This window comes from Delphinapterus leucas, chromosome 21, assembly GCF_059928025.1.
Source record: "Delphinapterus leucas isolate spDelLeu-1000000601 "Yukka" chromosome 21, BTC_Dleu_Yukka2, whole genome shotgun sequence".
In the NCBI taxonomy this organism is placed as follows: domain Eukaryota; kingdom Metazoa; phylum Chordata; class Mammalia; order Artiodactyla; family Monodontidae; genus Delphinapterus; species Delphinapterus leucas.
In genome coordinates, this window is record NC_143149.1 from 32846256 (window position 1) to 32864897 (window position 18642).

The 18642-nt window shown below is 42.3% G+C and overlaps 1 protein-coding gene across 15 annotated transcripts in view; it reads left to right on the forward strand.

The window, feature by feature from the left end:
- IKBKB (inhibitor of nuclear factor kappa B kinase subunit beta) overlaps window positions 1-18299 on the forward strand; it is a 61474-nt gene extending 43175 nt beyond the window's left edge. For 7 of the 15 annotated variants that reach the window (XM_089903798.1, XM_089903797.1, XM_022571323.2 and 4 more), the window contains one exon: window positions 1471-3907. In XM_089903798.1, coding sequence (XP_089759924.1) covers window positions 1471-1672 — 202 coding nt within the window. In that variant the 3' untranslated portion in view covers window positions 1673-3907. Of the gene's footprint in view, window positions 1-1470; window positions 3908-5568; window positions 13935-14515; window positions 15347-17165 lie in introns of those variants that run through there. The other 8 variants (XR_016391182.1, XR_016391183.1, XM_089903795.1 and 5 more) reach the window with 6 other exon arrangements.
- Window positions 18300-18642: the final 343 nt, after the last annotated feature.

Genomic DNA, 18642 nt, shown 5'->3' on the forward strand with positions numbered 1-18642 from the left:
CAGAACCTCGGCTCCGCTGACGCCTTTCCCCGGAGCCATCCTACCTCTGCTCCCACCTCCTCCACGGCCCTGGCACACGAGCACAGGGATCCTTCTCCTCCTGGACCACCTGTGGGGTTTTTTTTGTTTCTGGTTCAGTCTCACATTTATTCAGCACCTTCCCTTTGCTGGGCCCCAGGCACTGGAGACAGTTAAAATCGGTTCCTGTGGGCAGATCTATAGAATGGAAAATACATTAATGATTGCTGAGGGCAGGGGGCGGGGCAGGAATGGGGAGTGACTGACGACAGGTACAAGGTTTCTTTTTGGGTGATGAAAACATTCCAAACTGGATTACCAGGATGGTTGCACAACTCCGTAAATGTACTCGAACTATGGAATTGTGCACCTTAAATGGGTGAACTTTACGGTTTGTAAATTTATCTCAATACAGCTGTTTTTAAAAATCCTGTTCCTGTACTTAGGGGGTTTGTAGCCTCTACTGTTTGGGATTTTTTATTTTTAATTTTTTTAAATTTTTTATTTTTTTTTTGCCGTTTGGCTGGCGGGGTCTTAGTTCCCTGACCAGGGATTGAACCCGGGTCCTCAGCAGTGAAAGCGCAGAGTCCTAACCACTGGACTGTCAGGGAAGTCCCTGTTTTGGATTCTTAATTCTCTCCCCAACTTACTGTTAGCTCCTTGAGGATGGTAACCAGGTCCTGTGCCTCTCACGGGGCCTCTGGGGCCGGCCTGGAGCCTGGAGCCTGGTTAGTAGTCCATGGATGAGTCTGGGCAGCGCTGTGCTCTGTTCCTTCCATCAGTGCCCCCTTCACAGTGAGAGGAGGGGATCGAGGGTCCTTCCTCCTGGATTTGTCACTCTTTTTCCATGATATTCTCAAAGCTCTGGAGAAGTCGTCCCGGGGGCACAGGCTGCTGTCTGTGTCTCCACGCCCTTGAGCCAAGGTTAGAAAGGACAGATGGCTCGCTCTGCTCTCCTCTTTCTTACCGTGGCGGGTTCTCAGGGGTACACGTGCATTTCTCATCAGAGAGAAGGAGAGAGCACAGTAAACAAATCAGTTCCCAGAACTTGCTTCGCCCAGATCTCAGCGAGCTGGGGACATCTGGGGAAATTGCATGGTGTGTATATTTTTGTCCATTTCAAAAAGTGGAAAACAGGTGGTTTGGGAGAGATCTTCAGATTATGGCAGTTTGGAGAGAATCTAGTTAAGTCAGAAAGAGCTTTGTTATTAAGCCGGGTCGCTGCTTTTTCACATGGTGAACAGTGATGCTCGTAGCTGGATTCGAGCTTCTGTAACAGCACTTAACTAGACAGATGAAATCACTTAGGCAATAACATGGTGTTTTAAGACACTCAGCCTCAGAATAATTATTTAATTTTTAAAATCTTTCCAGAAGCTCTTTAGCGTATTTGTAAACACCTTTGAAAAGTTAACATTGACCACGTTCTAATAATTCAATCGTTTTTTTTAGCGAAGACCTCGTGGCTGAAGCACACACTCTGTGTACGCAGCTGGAAAACGCCCTACAGGACACCATGAAGGACCAGGACCAGAGCTTAAGGGTAATGGCCCGTGGGAAGCCCCGCCGCCCCACGCCCTTTCTTTCTACAGCAAACGAGAAAAAGCAGATGGAAAGGCGATGCCGTGCTTCCTCGATCGCAGTGTACACTTAGGATTTTCTAGTACATACTTCTTATTCACCGTGATAACAATGCTGATGCCTGTTGAACGTGTGCAGGTGCTTTGTGCGCATTATCTCATTTCATCCTTGCTACACTCGCTGCTTACGAAGAAGGTAGCATCACTGTGAGAAGGCCTCTCCCCTGCTGCACCTTCTGTACAATTGCCGGGCATGTGTGTGTGGGGTGCAGTGCTGGGCTCCGGGAACAAAGCAAGAGCCCGTCACCACCCCGCCTCTCAGGGACTCGGGGCTTAGCAGTCCTAGTTATAGGGAAGCTGACCTAAAGGAAAACGAGTCCAGATGCAGGTACGTTGAGACAAAGCTGAAATTGCGGAGAGGGTGCTGAATCATCCGCGTGGCTCTCTGGCCTTTTCCTGCCGAGACAGTCACATGCTGGCGTCTCCACAACTTCTGATTTGGGGGAAGAATCGGAGGGGATACTGCTCACTGTAACCACTTCTTATTTATTCAAGTGTCCTTCTCTGGTTTGCTGCTGTCTGTGTCTCTTCTTGCTGTTCTTCCTCCTCCGAGCCGTGTATACTTGGATCCTTTCACTGCCCGTTTGCACTTCTGCCAGGAGAAAAGGAAGTGTGACCAGGCCATTTCACCTGGTGAGGTTGGAGGTCGAGAGCTGAGATTAGCCCAGGGTACCAGCTGCCCGCAGTGAGCGTGAGTCAGTGCTGTGAGCTGCAGTAATAATACTTAAATCACCTTCCCGGAATCTCAGGGCTCCAAGCCCATCTGAAGAAAAGCTCCGGCATGGTTTTGCAGACGTAGCTCTACCTCAGGGGTACCCTGCAGAAACAAGACTGTCTTAACGAGAGGAATTAAATTTCCCTCTAAACTGTGCTGGTTGCCTGCCGAAGAAGGCAGATGTCTAGGTGGCCACGGTGTCTTTAACGTGCCCGTTGACTTTTAGTCTCTAGACTGGAGCTGGTTGCAGTCGGGGGAGGAGGAGAAGCACAGCCTGGAGCGGGCCTCCTGACGGTGGGCGGCCCTGACCCTGCCGGGCTGCCTGGCCCGAGGCCCCCGGGGCCCCGCCACGTCGCGTCTGGTGTCCTCGGCACCCAGATGGAGATCTCGCTTCCCCAGCAGCCATGACCATCACCGTGGACTGAGGGTGCAGCCCTCCGTGGCAGTGCCAGCAGCTTATCTGCACGCTGGACGTCCTCCGCCACGGAGACCCAGCAGACGAGGATGCCGAGCACGGCGTCTGGGGAGGTGGAGCCACGGCAGCCACTGCCTCTGCGCAGAGAGAAGTGCTCCGAGTACAGTGGCTCCACAGACCACTGGCCACACGTCAAACTGACTTTTAGGATGAAGTATGAATGGCACTTGGTGCTAGCTGTCCTCTCCTGACCCCTCCTGATCTCCAGAGGCCTCATCCACCTATCTTCACAGCTAAGGTTTCATCTGGATCCGGCTTCTCTTGAAACCATGGATTCGGCCCAGCCCGGTCCTCCCTCCTCTTCTGACTTCACGGCTGCTAATGTTTTCCTTCTGCCTACGACCTTGGGCCAGGTTGGGTGAGTGCTGCTTTCCCCGTCCAAAGTCTCTCCAGCCAGAGTGAGTCGCTGGTGCCAGGAGGGGAGAGCGTCTCCCTTCCTGTGGACCCCAAAGAGTCCCCGGGAGCAAGCTGCCATGGAGAAGAAGGAAAGAAGAGGAAGATGTCTGTCAACCACCAGCTTGCTGACCCCTGTGCCCATACCCCCTGCCCCTGGGTGCGGCAGGGTTGACGGGGCAGTTCCCATCCCTCGTGTCATCCAGCGGTATTATTAAGTGGATTTATATTTAAAAAACAGATTCTCTATTTTGTAACATGATTCAAGTCCCACAGTCTATTTTTATAATACCTCTGGTTGGGACTTCTGAACTCAAAGTCCAGCTTTAATGGAAAGTTTTATGAAATTGAGTGGTGCCTGATCAAACAGTGCCAGAGCACCAGCAAGGCCTCTTGGACGTTTCACAAAAGCTGCTCCTTCCTATAACAGCAGGAAAGCAAAGTGAGTTCAGATGATAACAAACAGGCAAGTCTGGTTGGAGAAGAAAGTGGGACGAGAAGAGTTTCACAGAGTGCCTTCCATGGAGGCGGTACAGTGGGTTCCGTGTCAGGGAAGTTGGGGAAACGCTTCATGCTTTAACTGCCTCTTGGAGATTCACCTTGTGCACTGGTTTATTAAAGAATCTGAAAGATCTGTAATAATAAACTGGCTTAAATCTACCTAAATCCACTGTTTACCCAACTCATTTGACAGTAGAGCCTTTTTTTTTCTCCCGTGTGCATGTAACATTGATTAACGTCCCAAAGAACTGAGTTTGATAAAGCGTGATTTTGGAAACACTGGTGAGGAACACAGTGGGACATTATACCAGAAAGGTAGGCTGGGATGGGGTCAGATTAGGGAGGGAATGAATGTGGAGTTGAGAGTCAGGGGCTGATTTTATAGGCAGTTGGGAGCCACTGAAGAATTTTGAGCAAGGAAGGACATTACCAAAGCTAATGTTTAAAACGAGTGATGTAACTGGAATATGCTAGTTGGTTGAAAAAGTGAAAATTCTGGAGGTAGGACTTCCACTTCCAAAACGTGGAGCAGATGTACTTTTTTCCTATTCCTCCTGCTAGTACAGCTGAGATCCTTGGATGTTATTTATAAACAAAGATAAGAAGACCCCAAAAGGCAGTGAGTAGGAGGCAGACCAGCTAGGGACCTTGGCCCTGAGCGGTCATGTGGTGGTGAGTTCCCTGGGTTTTTCTCTTGCCTCCTGTGTCCCTGATGGAGGCTGGAGATGCCGACCAATGGCACAAACAAAGAAGCTGCTCTCCAACTCTGTTAGATTCCTAGGTCTGCTGTAACAAATCACCACAAACTATATGGCTTAAAACAGACATTTATTCTCACAGGTCTGGAGGCCGAAGTCTGAGATCAAGTCCTCCAAAGTCCCTAGGGGAGATTCTGTTTTTTGCTTCTTCCAGCTTCTGGTGGGTCCAGGAGATCCTTGACTTGGTGGCTGCATCTCTGCCCCTGTGGTCGCGTTGCTACCTCTTTTTCTATGTCAAATCTCCCCTGTGTACCTTTCATAAAAAACCCTCGTGATTGAATTTAGGGCTGATCTGGATAATCCAAGATAAGTGCCTAAGAGGCACATAATTTGATCAAGACCCTTAATTTGATCTCATGTTTTACAATATAAGGCGATATTTATAGATTCTGGGGATTAGGATGTGGACATTTCTTCCTGGGGAGCCACCATTGAACCCACTACAGTCCACCATCTAGCCCCCCAGAATTCACATTCGTCACATGCAAAATATATTCACCCCATCCCGAAAAGTCTCAAAACCCACTACAGAATCAACACTAAGACCAAAATCTAAATATCGTCAGCTCAGAAGCCTTGAATCTCATCTACATCAGGTGTGGCAGGCCCTGGGCATGATCCATCCTGTGACAAAATCCCTCCATCTGTGGGCCTGTGAAGCTAGAAAACCATTTGTCTGCTTCCAAAATACAATGGCGAGATAGACATTCCCATTCCAAAGGGGAGAAATTGGAAGGAATAAAGGAGTCACTAGCCTGAAGCAAGTTTGAAATCTACCAGGGTAAATTCCATTAGGTTCCAAGTCCTGAGAATGATTTTCTTTCACTTGAGGCTCTGTCCACTGAACCCAAGGCAGCTTCATAGGCCTCTCTCCCTCTGCACCCACTGCCTCTGTAACTGCTCTTCCAGTCTCTTCCTTTGCACCCATGGCTCTGCCCTCAGAGTCATCCCTCCTTTGTTTTGACAGCTACCACATGTTTACAACCAGGTAACTCTGTTAACCATTTCCTGGCTCTTGAGTTTTAGAAGTCCAATAGACTTATGCCATCCTCTCTCTGTTCTTTTCAGACCAAGCTTGTTTCTGCTGATACAACATTCTTAATAATCTTGTGGGTCTCCTGTGTATGTCATGGGAGTCCACACAGTTAACAAAAGATCCACAGGTCTTTCTTGGATAACTCCACTTCTATTCCTGGCTTCTGCTGAGATGAGTGAGTGGGTCTGTGAGTCACACAAATAATCTCTTCAGCAAAAGGATGTCCAGCTGCACCCTTGGACTTCTCTCCAACAGTGAGTTTTTTAATTTTAGCATCCTTTGCAATATGGATAGATGGAGAATCTCCTAAATCATCAAATGCTGCTGCTTTTCTTCTTAACAGTTCTTTCTTCAATTTATTTCTTTTGTCTTGCATTTTACTGTAAGCAGCAAGGAGAAATCACACCGCACCTTCAACACTTTGCTTGGAAATCTCTGCAATAAAATACTCAAGTTCATTGCTTACAAGTTCCGCTGTCCACATAATGGTAGAACACAATGGCAGAGCCAAGTAACATTCACATCTACCGACATTCTGTTCATGACGATGTATGTATCCTCTGAGACATTAGAAACTTTTTCTACCATGCTTCTCACTTTCTGAGCCCTCATCATCAATTTCTTTAACACTCATTTATACCAATCGTCTGTTTAAGGCAACCTAGGCTTTTCCTCTCATGCATCTCAGAATTCTTCTAGCATCTAACCATTATATAATTTGAAAGCCATTTCCACAGTTTGAGTTTTTTAACAGTAGCACCTCACTTTACAGTACCAAACTATAACAAGTTGCCACAAACTGGGTGGCTTAAAACAACAGATACGTGTTCTCTCACAGTTCTGGAGGCCAGAACTCTGAAATCAGGATGCTGGCAGGACTGTGCTCCCTCCAGAAGTTGTAGGGGAGATACGTTCCTTTCCTTTTCCAGCTTCTGGTGGCTCCAGGTGGTCCTTGGCTTGTGGCTACATCTATTCAGTTTCTGCCAATGTGATCATATTGCCTTCTCTTCTATCTGTCAAATCTCCCCTGTGCATCTCTTACAAGGACACTTGTCATTAGACTTAGAGCCAATCCAGATAACCTAGGGTGAGTTCCTCTCAAAGTCCTTAACTGAATCACATATTTTGCTGTATAAGGTAATGTTCACAGGTTCTGGGAACTAGGACATGGGCATGCCTTTGTGGGTGTGCACCCAACTCACTACATCAGGTGAAGGGTCAGGACGAGGCAGCCACACAAAACAGGAGAAATGTAAGTGATAACCACTGTATGGCAGCCAAACATCACAAAACATACTGCCCCACCCCTGCTTGCAAAGACCAAGGGGGAAACTTAAACTTCCACACACATCAGGCCATAATTAAGTGCCCCACTGGAGTGATGGGGTGAGGAACTGGGACTTTCATTGATGCTGGACAGTAACAAGGCCTCTCCTGCTGGTATCAGGGGAGACCACGTGGGGAATGCCCAGCAGGAATGAGGCGTTCCTGCCCCCAGGAGACAGCAGACCTACTGGGGAGCCTGGACTCCTATTGCCACCCAACAGTGAGGAAGAGCTCTTCCCACTCGGGAAGCCTGGGCTTCCACTCCCACTTGGTGGTGATGAGATAGCACCCTGCTTCCCCCACTGGATATCAGAGGAGGCCTGCTAAGACAGGAATTAAATGAAAGCCAGAGTCTCATAACCTGAGACTCAGATGTCCAGGTCTTATTCCAAAATCACTCGTCATACCAAGAGTTAGGAAACCTCAACTGAGAAAAGGTAACCCAACAGACACAGACACCCAAGTGGCAGAGATTTAGAAGTATCTGAAAAGGATTTCAAAGCAGCCATCATTTAAACATGCTTCAAACAATAATTATGAACTAGCTTGAAACAAACAAACAAAAATAGAAAGCCTCAGCAAAGAAACAGAAGATGTAAAGAAGAACCAAGTAGAAATTTTAGGACTGAAAAATACATGAAGTAAAATAAATGAAGTAAAAATATCAATGGATAGGCTCAGCAGCAGAATGGAGGGGAACAAATCAGTGAACTTGAAAACAGAACGATAGAAAGAAAGAAAACATTGGGAAAAAACAACAGAGCCTCAAAGCCCTGTGGGGCTATAACAAAAGAGCTAATATTTATGTCATCTAAGTCCCAAAAAGGAGAGCAGAAAAGAGGTGTAGCTGAAAAGTATTCAAGGAACGAATACCTGTAAATCCTTCAAATTTGGCAAAAAATATAAACCTGTATATTCAACAAGCTGAGCAAACCCCAAACAGGATAAACTCTCACAAAGAAAGAAGTGTATATGGAGACACATACAGTCAAACCCCTAAAAACTAAAGATAAAGGGAAAAAAATGTGTAAAACTACAAGAGATACACCTTAGTTATGGGGGGCGGGAAACTATTTGAATGATAGCAGATTTCTCATCAGAAACCATGGAAGTCAGAAGAAGTGGCACATTTTTCAGGTTCTGGTAGAAAAGAACTCTCAACCCAAAATCCTGTGTCCAGCTAAAATTTACTAGAGGTATATTCAGGAATGCCTTCTGAATGAAGGGGGAAGTCACGACATTCTCAAATCAAAGAAAATGAAGAGAATTTGTAGCCAGCAGACACACCCTAAAAGAATGGCTAAAGGAAGCTCTCAAAACAGAGTGAAAAGGATAAAAGAAGCATTCTTGGAACTTCAGTAAGTTAGAAAGAATAAGAGAAAGACTAAAAGTATGGATAAATATAATAGACTTTCTTTTCTGGAGTTTTCTAAGTTATGTTGGTGGTTGAAGCAGAAATTATAACATGGTTTGATATGGTTCTCAGTGTATGTACAGGAAGTATTTAAGGCAATTTTACTATAAATGGGTTAGAGTAAAAGATACAAAGAGGCAAGGTTCCTATACTTCACTTGAATTCAGAGGGAATTCATAAATTGACACTTTAGGCTCAGGTATCAAACTGTGATAAGATATGCATATATAATAGAATACCTAGAGCAACCTGAAAAAGGTATACAAAGAGGTACACTCAAAAACACCATAAATAAATTGAAATGGAATCCTAAAAAATGTTCAAGAAACTTATAGAAAAGGAGGAAAAGGAAAAAGAGAAGCTAGAAGCACAGAGAAAAAACAAAGCAACCTAAAATGAAATGGGAGACTTGAGCCTTAACACATCAATAATTATATTTAATGTAAATAGACTGAAATGCAGCAATTAAAAGATAGATATTGGCAGAGCAGATCTGAAAGAGACCCCAATATAGGCTGTCTACAAGAATCTCCTTTCAAATATAATGATCAAAGCAAGTTGAAAGTAAAAGGATGGAAGAGATATGCCATGCAAACATTAATCAAAAAATGCAGGAGTGACTATATTAATATCAGATAAATTATACTTCAGAGCTAAGAAAATTACCCGTGACAGGGAAGAACATCATAGTAATAAATTGCAGCAGTCCATGGAAAGACATAGCAACCCTAAATCTATATGCACCAAACAACAGAGATGCAAAATATATGAAGCAAAACTGATAGAGCTGCAAGGTGGAAAAGACAAGTCCACAAGTATAGTTGGGGATGTTAACAATTCATAGAACAACTATATAAAATCAGCAATATATAAAGGATATAGAAGAACTCAACAGCACCATCACCCGACAGGATCTCATCAACATTTATAGAGCCTTCCCCCAACAACAACAGAATACATATTCCTTTCAAGCACCCATGGAACATATACTAAGATAGACCAAATCCTGGCTCATAAGACAAACCTCAAAAAACTTACAAAAATTTATATACAGAGTGTGTTCTCTGACCACAGTGGAATCACGCCAGGAATGAGTAACAAATATAGCAGGAAAATCCCAAACATACGCAAACTAAAAAAAATGCTTCTATGTAGCTCATGGACCAAAGAGGAAGTCTCACAGGAAATTTTAAGAATACATTGAACTGAATGAAAATAAAAATACAACATATCAAAATTTGTGGGATACGGCTAAACCAATTGAAAGAGAAATTTATAACACCAAAAGACTTCAAGGACTTAAAAAAAAGAAGAGCAAAATAATCAAAAGCAAGCAGAAGGAACAAAACAAGAAAGATAAGACCAGAAGTCAAAGGCATTGACAAAAAGGAAAACAAAATCAATAAAACAATGAGCTGCTTCTCTGTTAAGATCAAAGAGAGAAGACCCAAATTATCAATATCAGGAATAAAGATGATATTATCAGTGTTGCAGGTATCAAAAGAATAGGAAAGGAATACTGTGAACAGCTGTATGCAATAAATGTGACAGCTTAGATTACGTGAACCAATTCCTTGAAAAGCACAAGCTACCACAACTCATCAAATATGAAATAATTTGAATAGCCTTATAGCCATGAAGGAAATTGAATTTGTAATTTAAAAATCCCTGAAAAAGAGATCTCCAGGCCCAGATGGTTACATTGGAAAGTTCTACCAAACAATGAAAGAATTAACACATGCTACACTATCTCTTGCAGAAAACAGAATAGGAGGAAATACTTCCCAATTCATTTTGTGAAGGCACTATTAACATTGTACCAAACTAGACAAAAACAGTACAGAAAATGAAAGTTAACACATAAACATCCTCATGAATATAGATGCAAAAATCCTTAACAGAATATTAATGAAAATTCAACAGTGTTATAACCCATGACCAAGTGTGGGGTTTTTTTCCATGGATACAAAGCTGGTTCAATATTTGGAAATCCATCAGTGTAATCACATATTAAGAGGCTAAAGAAGAAAAATCACACGATCATATCAGTTGATGCAGAAAAACTCTGGACAGCATTTAGCACCCATTCAAGATAAAAGGCTTAGGAAAATGGAAATAGAAGGAAACTTCCTCAACTGAATAAATAGTCATCTACAAAAACCCAGCAGCAACCACTTTACTTAATGGTGAAAGACTGAGTGCTTTCCCCTTACATTTCAAATAAAGCAGGGATGTCCTCTCTCACCCCTGCTGTTCAACATAGTAGTAGGAGTGTTAGCACAATAAGGCAAGAAAAGGAAATAAAAGGCATAGGGATGGGAAATGAAGAGATAAAACTGTCCCTATTTGCAGATGACATGATGGTTTATGTAGAAATCCCAAAGAATCTACAAAAGCTCTCCTAAAGCTAAAAAGTGACTTAAGCAAAGTCACAGAATACAAAGATAAACATTCAAAATTCTATACTAGATGAGCACATGAAACCCCAAATTAAAAATACACTAGCATTTATAATTACTCAAAACCAAATTAATACTTAGGTGTATTAATATCCAACATATATAAACAGCTCATACAACTCAATGTAAAAAAAACAAACAACCTGATTAAAAAATGGGCAGAAGAACTGAATAGATGATTTTTCCAAAGAGGAAATGCAGTTGGCCAACAGGCACATGAAAAGATGCTTGACATAGCTAATCATCAGGGAAATGCAAATCAGAACCACAATGAGATACTACCTCACACCTGTCAGGATGGCTATCATCAAAAAGAACATAAATAACAAATGTTGGCAAGGATGTGGAGAAAAGGGAACACTTGCACACTGTCGGTGGGAATGTAAATTGGTGCAACTGCTGTGGAAAACAATATAGAGATTCATCAAAAACCTAAAAATAGAATTACCATATGATCCAGCAGTTCCACTCCTGGGTGTTCATCTGAAGGAAACAAAAACACTAATTTGAAAAGATACATACACTCCACTATTTGTAGCAGCGTTATTTACAATAGCCAAGATATGGAAGCAACCTAAGTGTCCATCAACAGATGAGTGGATAAAGAAGATGTGGTACATCTATACAATGGAATACTCCTCAGCCATAAAAAAAAGAATGAAATTTTGCCATTTGCAGCAACATGGATGGACTTGGAGGGCATTATGCTTAGTAAAAGAAGTCAGAGAAAGACAAATACTGTATAATATCACTTATATGTGGAATCTAAAAATACAACAAACTAGTGAATGTAACAGAAACGAAGCAGACTCACAGACGTAGAGAACAAACTGGTGGTTACCAGGGAGGGGGGCAGTGGGGAGGGGCATTGTAGGGGAGGGGGAGTGGGAGGTACAAACTATTGGGGGTAAGACAGGCTACAAGGGTGTGTGTGCAACACGGGGAATAGAGCCAATACTTTGTAATAACTGTAAATGAAGTGTAACCTTTAAAATTGTATAAAAAAATGAGAATAATAAGAAATTTGAAAATCATAAAATAAAAATGGATCCGAAGGCAAAAAAAAAAAAAGATACGTAGGTGTAAACCTAACAAAACATGTATAGGACCTGTATGCTGAAAACTATAAAATGCTGATGAAAGAATCCAAAGAACTAAATAAATGGAGAGAAATACCATGTTGTGGATTGGATGACTCAACATTTTAAAGTATCAGTTCTCCCCAAGTTGATAGGTTTAATACAATTTTTATCAGAATCCAAGCAATACTTTTGGTAGATATAGGCAAGATTATTCTTATATTTATATGGAGACACAAAGGAGCTAAATAGCTAAAATAATTCTGAAAGAGAAGTGTGAACTGGATTAATGACTCTACCAGTTTCAAGACATTCTAGTGGTTAGAAAAGTAGACACACAGATCAACTGAACAGAAAAGAGGAACCGGAAATAGACCCACACAAGTACAACCAACAGATTTTTTGACAAAGGTGCAAAAGTAATTCAATGGAGGAAGATTAGTCTTTTCAACAAATGGTTGGATATCCATTAGCAAAAATTAAAAATTTGACCTGTCTCACACTTTATATAAAAAATATCTCAAAATGGATCATAGATTTAAGCGTAAAATGTAAAACTACAAAACTTTTAGGAAAAATACAGAAAATCTTCAGGATGTAGAGCTTGGTGAGGTTTTCAGACATTATATCAAAATCATGGCCCATAAAATTTTAAAAATCAATAAAGTAGACGTCATCAAAATTGAAAACTTTTGCCCTGTGAAAGATACTTAAGAGAATGAAAAGACAAGCTATAGATTTGGAGAAAATATTTGCAAACCATGTATCTCACAAAGGATTCACCTAGAATATATAAAGCATTCTCAAAACTTAACTTTTTTTTTTTTTTTTTTTTACTGACAGTCTGATTAGAAAATGGACAAAAGCCATGGAGAGATATTTCACGAAAAAAAAGGATGCACGGGTGGCAATCATGTAAAGAGATGTTCAATAGAAATTCAAATTAAAACAATTAGTGATACAATATCATTATCACTTACAAAGCAAGTAAATTTTAAAATGGTGACAATATCAAGTGTTAGTGAACCTGTGGGGAGCTGAATCACTCAGACGTTGCTCGTGGTGTATAAAGTGGTGCCCTGGAATCGTTTGGCAGTTTCTTAAAAGAACTAAATAGATACCATACGACTCAGCAATCACATTCCTGGCATTTATCCTAGAGAAATGAAATCTTACGTCCACACAGGAAGGTGTTCATTGCAGCTTTATTTTTAAGAGCCAAAAACTGGAAGCAACATTTCCCACAACAGGTGAATAGTTAAACAGACTGTGATACGTCATAACGTGGAGTACTACTCAGCGATAAAAAGACACAAACTATTGACACATGCAACAATTTGGATAGACCTCAAGGACGTTATGCTGAGTGAAAAATAAAGCCAGTCTCAAAGGGTCACATACTGTGTAGTTCCATTTATACAATGTTCTCAAAATGACTGCGTTATGAGATGGAGAATAAAGGGAAATTAGTGATTTCCTGGAATTAGTAACGTTGGAGGGGTGGAGGGGGAGTGTTTAAGGGATAACCCAAGGGAGATATTTCTGGTAATAGAATGGTTCTGTATCTTGATTCTGCTGGTGGTTGCACAAATCTGCATGTGATGATACAGAGCTATACACACACATTGAATCAGTGTCAGTTACCTGGTTTTTGTAAGATGTGACCATTGAGAAAAACTAGGTGCAAGGTGTGTGGGACCTCTCTATAGAGTATTTGCAACTTCTTGTAAATCTGTAATTGTTTGGAACTTCCTGTGAATCTATAGTTATTTTAAAATTAATAGTTTTTTTAAAAAAGAGCAAAAAATCCCTGGAGGTAGAAGCCCATTTTTGTGGATGGGTGTTGGGCTGGGGCTTGGGGAGAAGAGGAAGGTGTGGGCAGAGACGGTAATGGTAGAAATGGAAAGAATGTGAGTGACATGGACACTTAGTAATATATTCTGTGTATATAAGAAGTGTATGTCTATTGCAGCAACAGGGATGGATCGGGAGGGCATTATGCTTAGTAAAATAAGTCAGAGAAAGACAGACACTCTGTGTTATCACTTATATGTGGAATCTAAAAACAAAACAAATGAAGGTATATAACAAAACAGAAACAGACTCACAGATATAGAGAACAACCCAATGGTTAGGGGGAGGGGGGAGGGGAGAGGGACGGGGGAGGGATGTGATGGGGGTAGGGGATTAAAAGGTACAAACTATTATGTATAAAATAAGCTACAAGGATCTATTGCACAGCACAGGAAAATATGGCTGTTATTTGTAATTACTTTAAATGGAGTTTAATCTTTAAAAATTGTGAATCACTATGTTGTACACTTGAAACTAATATAATATTGTAAGTCAACTATACTTCAAAAAAAAGAAGTGCTCGGTACAAATTGACAATCTGTTTTCTAGTTAGCGATGCTGGTTTTATCTTATCCTTTTCTTCTATATGCATTCTGATTAATAAATAATAGGTAGCATCCTCTTTACCCTCCTCACCCTGTGTCATCTTGACGCCAATCTCAGATTAAAAATTGTTAAAAACAAAGGTATGCATTTTTGCCTATTCCAAGTTGAAGATATTTTCATAATCTACATTTACTTTTAGAAGCTTTCTATGTTTAGCATTTAATTTAATATCTGCATATGTTATGAAGAATACAGTTTCAATTTTATCCAAAAAAAATATATATATATGTCTTATTAATAGAAGTTTCTAGAAAAGTGCTCCTCAATAGAACTTCGTGTGGCAACAAGAGCCATCCAATCTGCACCGTCCAGTAAGGGGGCAGCTGAGACTTGAAATGTGGTGAGTGCAACTGAGGAACTAGATTTTTCATCTTACTTGTTATTTAATTGCATTTTCAATGTGAATAGCCATGTGTGGCAGGTGACTACTCTATTGGATAGTGCATTCTAGAAGGAAAGCACTGTCTTTGAAAGATGTATCTGGAGCAGGACCAGCATGTGTAGACTGGTTGCAGTGTGCCGGGCACTGGACTAACTTTACTTGAAATACATGTTTCATCAGCGATAAAAAGGGTGTAATTTTTTCAACGTGGGACATGTTTTTGAATCAATATCATGTCACAGTTGTGGTTATTGACTTACAGTTGTCATTTGCGTGTGTGAACTTGGTCATAGCTGTCATTCAGTTGAGCCATGTACACTTGGTACTACCCACGTTGAATCTAATTGCCTTTAAAAATCTCTTCAGAAAGATTACCCTTTTTCTTTTTTTTTTTTTTCCTTTGGCCTCGCCACATGACACGCAGGATCTTAGTTCCTCAACCGTGGATCGAACCCGTGCCCCCTGCAGTGGAAGCGCGGAGTCCTAACCACTGGACCGCCAGGAAGTCCCAGAAAGATTACCCTTTGATTCAACTTGACACAAATGTATTGTGTACGCAGAAACGCATAGAAACAGCAGTGAGCATAAATCTGATATTGGTCAAATAAATATTTCATGTGGAGATATGACCATAATTCTACCAAATTCTAATGGGTCATAAGAACAGAATATACCTACAAAAAGGCGAGCCTGTCTGTCACTGAAACACAAGCCAAAGGACAAAGGTCTGTCTCGCATGCCAAGCAATGCAATGGAAGGCAAGAGAAACTGCCAGGTCCCTCAGGGTAGCTGAAAAAACTTAAAGCAACAAGAGTCTGGTGTGACTTGTTCATTTGTCATGGCGATTACTGCTAAGACGTGGCGCCAAAGTTCAGTTGCTGGCATTTTCTTCTTACTGGTACATAAAATCATGGTGTTTCTTACAATTCAGTGGGTTTAGGTTGTTGAGATACAGCCTTTGGTAGCCCTCACAATTATCCACGAGGAAACTAGGGCTGTAATCGGCTTAAATTAAATGTGATCTTCTCATGGGGCCCAGGAGGTCTCTCAGAAGTGGCTCTCCCTCTCCAGGAAGAGCTGGCTGTGGGGTGAGGGCAGCAGTCAGATTTTTCCCATCACAAACTGTCTCCCAGTTTGTTGGAATGATGCTGGCTCTCACAGGATGTGGCATCCCTGCATGGATCACTGCACACAACTCACTGAGAAACTGCCTCCGGGCGTGGGCCCCCAATAGGAGCACATCCGAGCAGCAGGAAGAGCCCCTCCTCCTCTGTGTCCCTCCAGTGTTCCCAGTGACAAAGCTGATAACCGGGCCAGCCGGCAAGGCGGAGGTGTTCCAGCATCAAAAACAGGACCATGTAGGGTGGATTTGGGATGAACAGGCAATAAGCCGGTGATGCGCAGAGTCCAGCCCTTTGACCGTCAGCTTCCATATCCGTCCTCCCACATACACTTAAACTTCCTTCCAACAGCAAAACAACTCTGTTTCCACCTAACAAGATATGAGCATCCTGCACAGAAATGAAAATGTTCTCACCCTTCCCCCAAATCAAGAGATACAGTCACTGTATCCATCACCAGCTATATGAATGACTCCCCAAATTCAGTCGCGCTAAATTATAAAGTTCTATCTCCAACAACCTGTATATGAAATAATATTAGGAAGAAGGAGAGAGAAGGAAATGGATTGCATGTACAAGTAAGCACACACATAACAAGCAAAGAGAAACTGCACACAGCCCCTGTGTCCTTGTTTCTGTACCTGATACCTTTGTCTTCCATGAGGCTGGAATTGATCAGATGGCTTTCTTTCCCCACTACGCGTTCCATATTTCCCCTGCCCTCAGCCAGAGCCTCAGCTGGTCGGGATTCTTTGCCAGGTGCTGTGATCCAAATCTTCATTCCTAAAAAATCCAAATCCAAAATCATACAGCCTTTTTTTTTTTTTTTTTTGCTGTAATTTTACAGTAATCTTAACTATCGCACATAAAAGTGCCAAGAGACGCTCCAGAGAATCCCCTGGGTTCCAGACACAGTTCTCACTGCCCCGATTGTATAGCAGCAACTCAATTTCTTCCTGGCAATCAGGATCAATCATTCTAATCAGTAGAGTAAACACTTTCCTGGCCTGTTGGCTCAGTGGCATCAGGAACCCAGAATGGGCAGGTGGCAGTCTCATGCTCCAATTAAACAGAACGCTGCTGGTTGAAGTGTTCCCTCCTTGGGCACTAAGACCTCCAGACCAGCAGAGCTCAAGACCGTCAGTGTGGGAAGCAAAACTTCTGCAAGGCTTTTTTTTGTATATATAGTGAGCAAAGTCTCTCCTTTCACCCTTTCAATCCCAGACCCATGCATTCTCACTGTGGCAGAGATAACATCATATAATGTCCTTTGATTCAATGCGTAGACTGCATCCTATAAGGCAGAATCCCATCCTTTCAGGATGTTGTGTCCCAACTGGTACTGTAACTGTGTCTTCATTAAGCCACTCCAATTTCTGTTTTCCCAGCCACTTCCGGACGATAGAGTATGTGGCTGCACTTCCTTTGCTGTGAAATGAGCTCCTTCATCAGAAGCAGTGCTGTAGGGAGTGTGGTTCTATGGGTCTGCAGACGGTGGTGCTGACAGAGGCAGATGGGGAGAGCAAGTCCATATCCCGAATGCGGAGCTGTTCCCGTGGAATGATGCCCAGGATGAATCTCTGCCTCTTCCACTATAATCAAGCTGCCGTCATTTGGCTGGCTTGTCTCCCTGGGAACAGTGCCACGCTGGGGGCTCATGGGTGTCTCTGCTGGCCGGTTAACAGCAGCATTATCCATCTCTGCCTTGGTCAGAGGAAGGTCATACTATTGAACAAACAGTGTAGTGGCCGAGCAGAGAAACTGACCAGCATCCACTTACCATGTAATTTTGCCCGCCTTGTTATTAGCAGGCTCCCTGCAGTGGCTCTCCTCTGTGGGCATTGACAGGAGACAGAAGTATCTTCAGTCTCTGCCCATCCTGGGACGTTCATCCCCGTGCCTCTCCTCCAACCTCCCTTGCCCACTCCTTCCATGTCCCTTATCATCCAGCCAGCCATGAGTGACAGCCCAGGAATCAGAGTAGATCCATACTTCTGGCCGTTTCTTATTCCAGACAAAGTGGACAAGAATTGTAATGCTCACTGAGAGGCTTGGCCTTCGCTTCTGTGCTTCCGAGCTACCCGCATGGGGCTGTAGTGCTGCAGCTATATACTTCCAGGTGGTGTCAGCGTGTCATGCAGAGCCATCCACAAACCAGCCTTCAGTATTTTCTTCTTTAGTCCACTGGCCATAAGGAGCACCCCCAAGAGGCCATAGGCATGGATTGAGAAAGAGGAAGAGGAAGCAGCATCAGTTAGTGTTGAAGGGGTCTGATCCACCCACTCCTGCAACTTACACCCTCTGGACCTTCCCTCCCATGCAATTACCACCCCCCACCAAAAAGAACCAGTGTTCTGACCTCTCTCACTGTAGATTAGTTTTGCCTATTTGCACTTCACATAAATGTGGTCACATAGTATATACTCTTTGGTGTCTGACTTCTTTCCCTCAACATATGGCTGTGAGATTCATCCACGTATTGTATCTGTCCATTTATTCGGGTCTTCCGTAAAGCTTTAAATAACTTAAATATTTTCCTCATGTAGATTTTGTGCATTAAAAAAATTTCTAGACACTTTGTTGTTTTGGTCTATTGTAACTTAGGCCATTTTTTCCAATATATTTTATTTCTACAAATTTTTGAACACTAACCAATAATTTATTCATTTCTATATCTACTTACATCTTTTAATTTTTAAGACATACATTTATGGTTCTTTCTCGATTATACTGACAAAATACTTTTCTTACTTTCAATCTGGTAGGTCCCTTTTGCTATATGTCTTGTTGTTGTACTTGGACTATAGTCAGTTTCTGGCTTTATCCAAACTCACTTTTCAGAGTGACTTTGTGTAGAAGGGTATT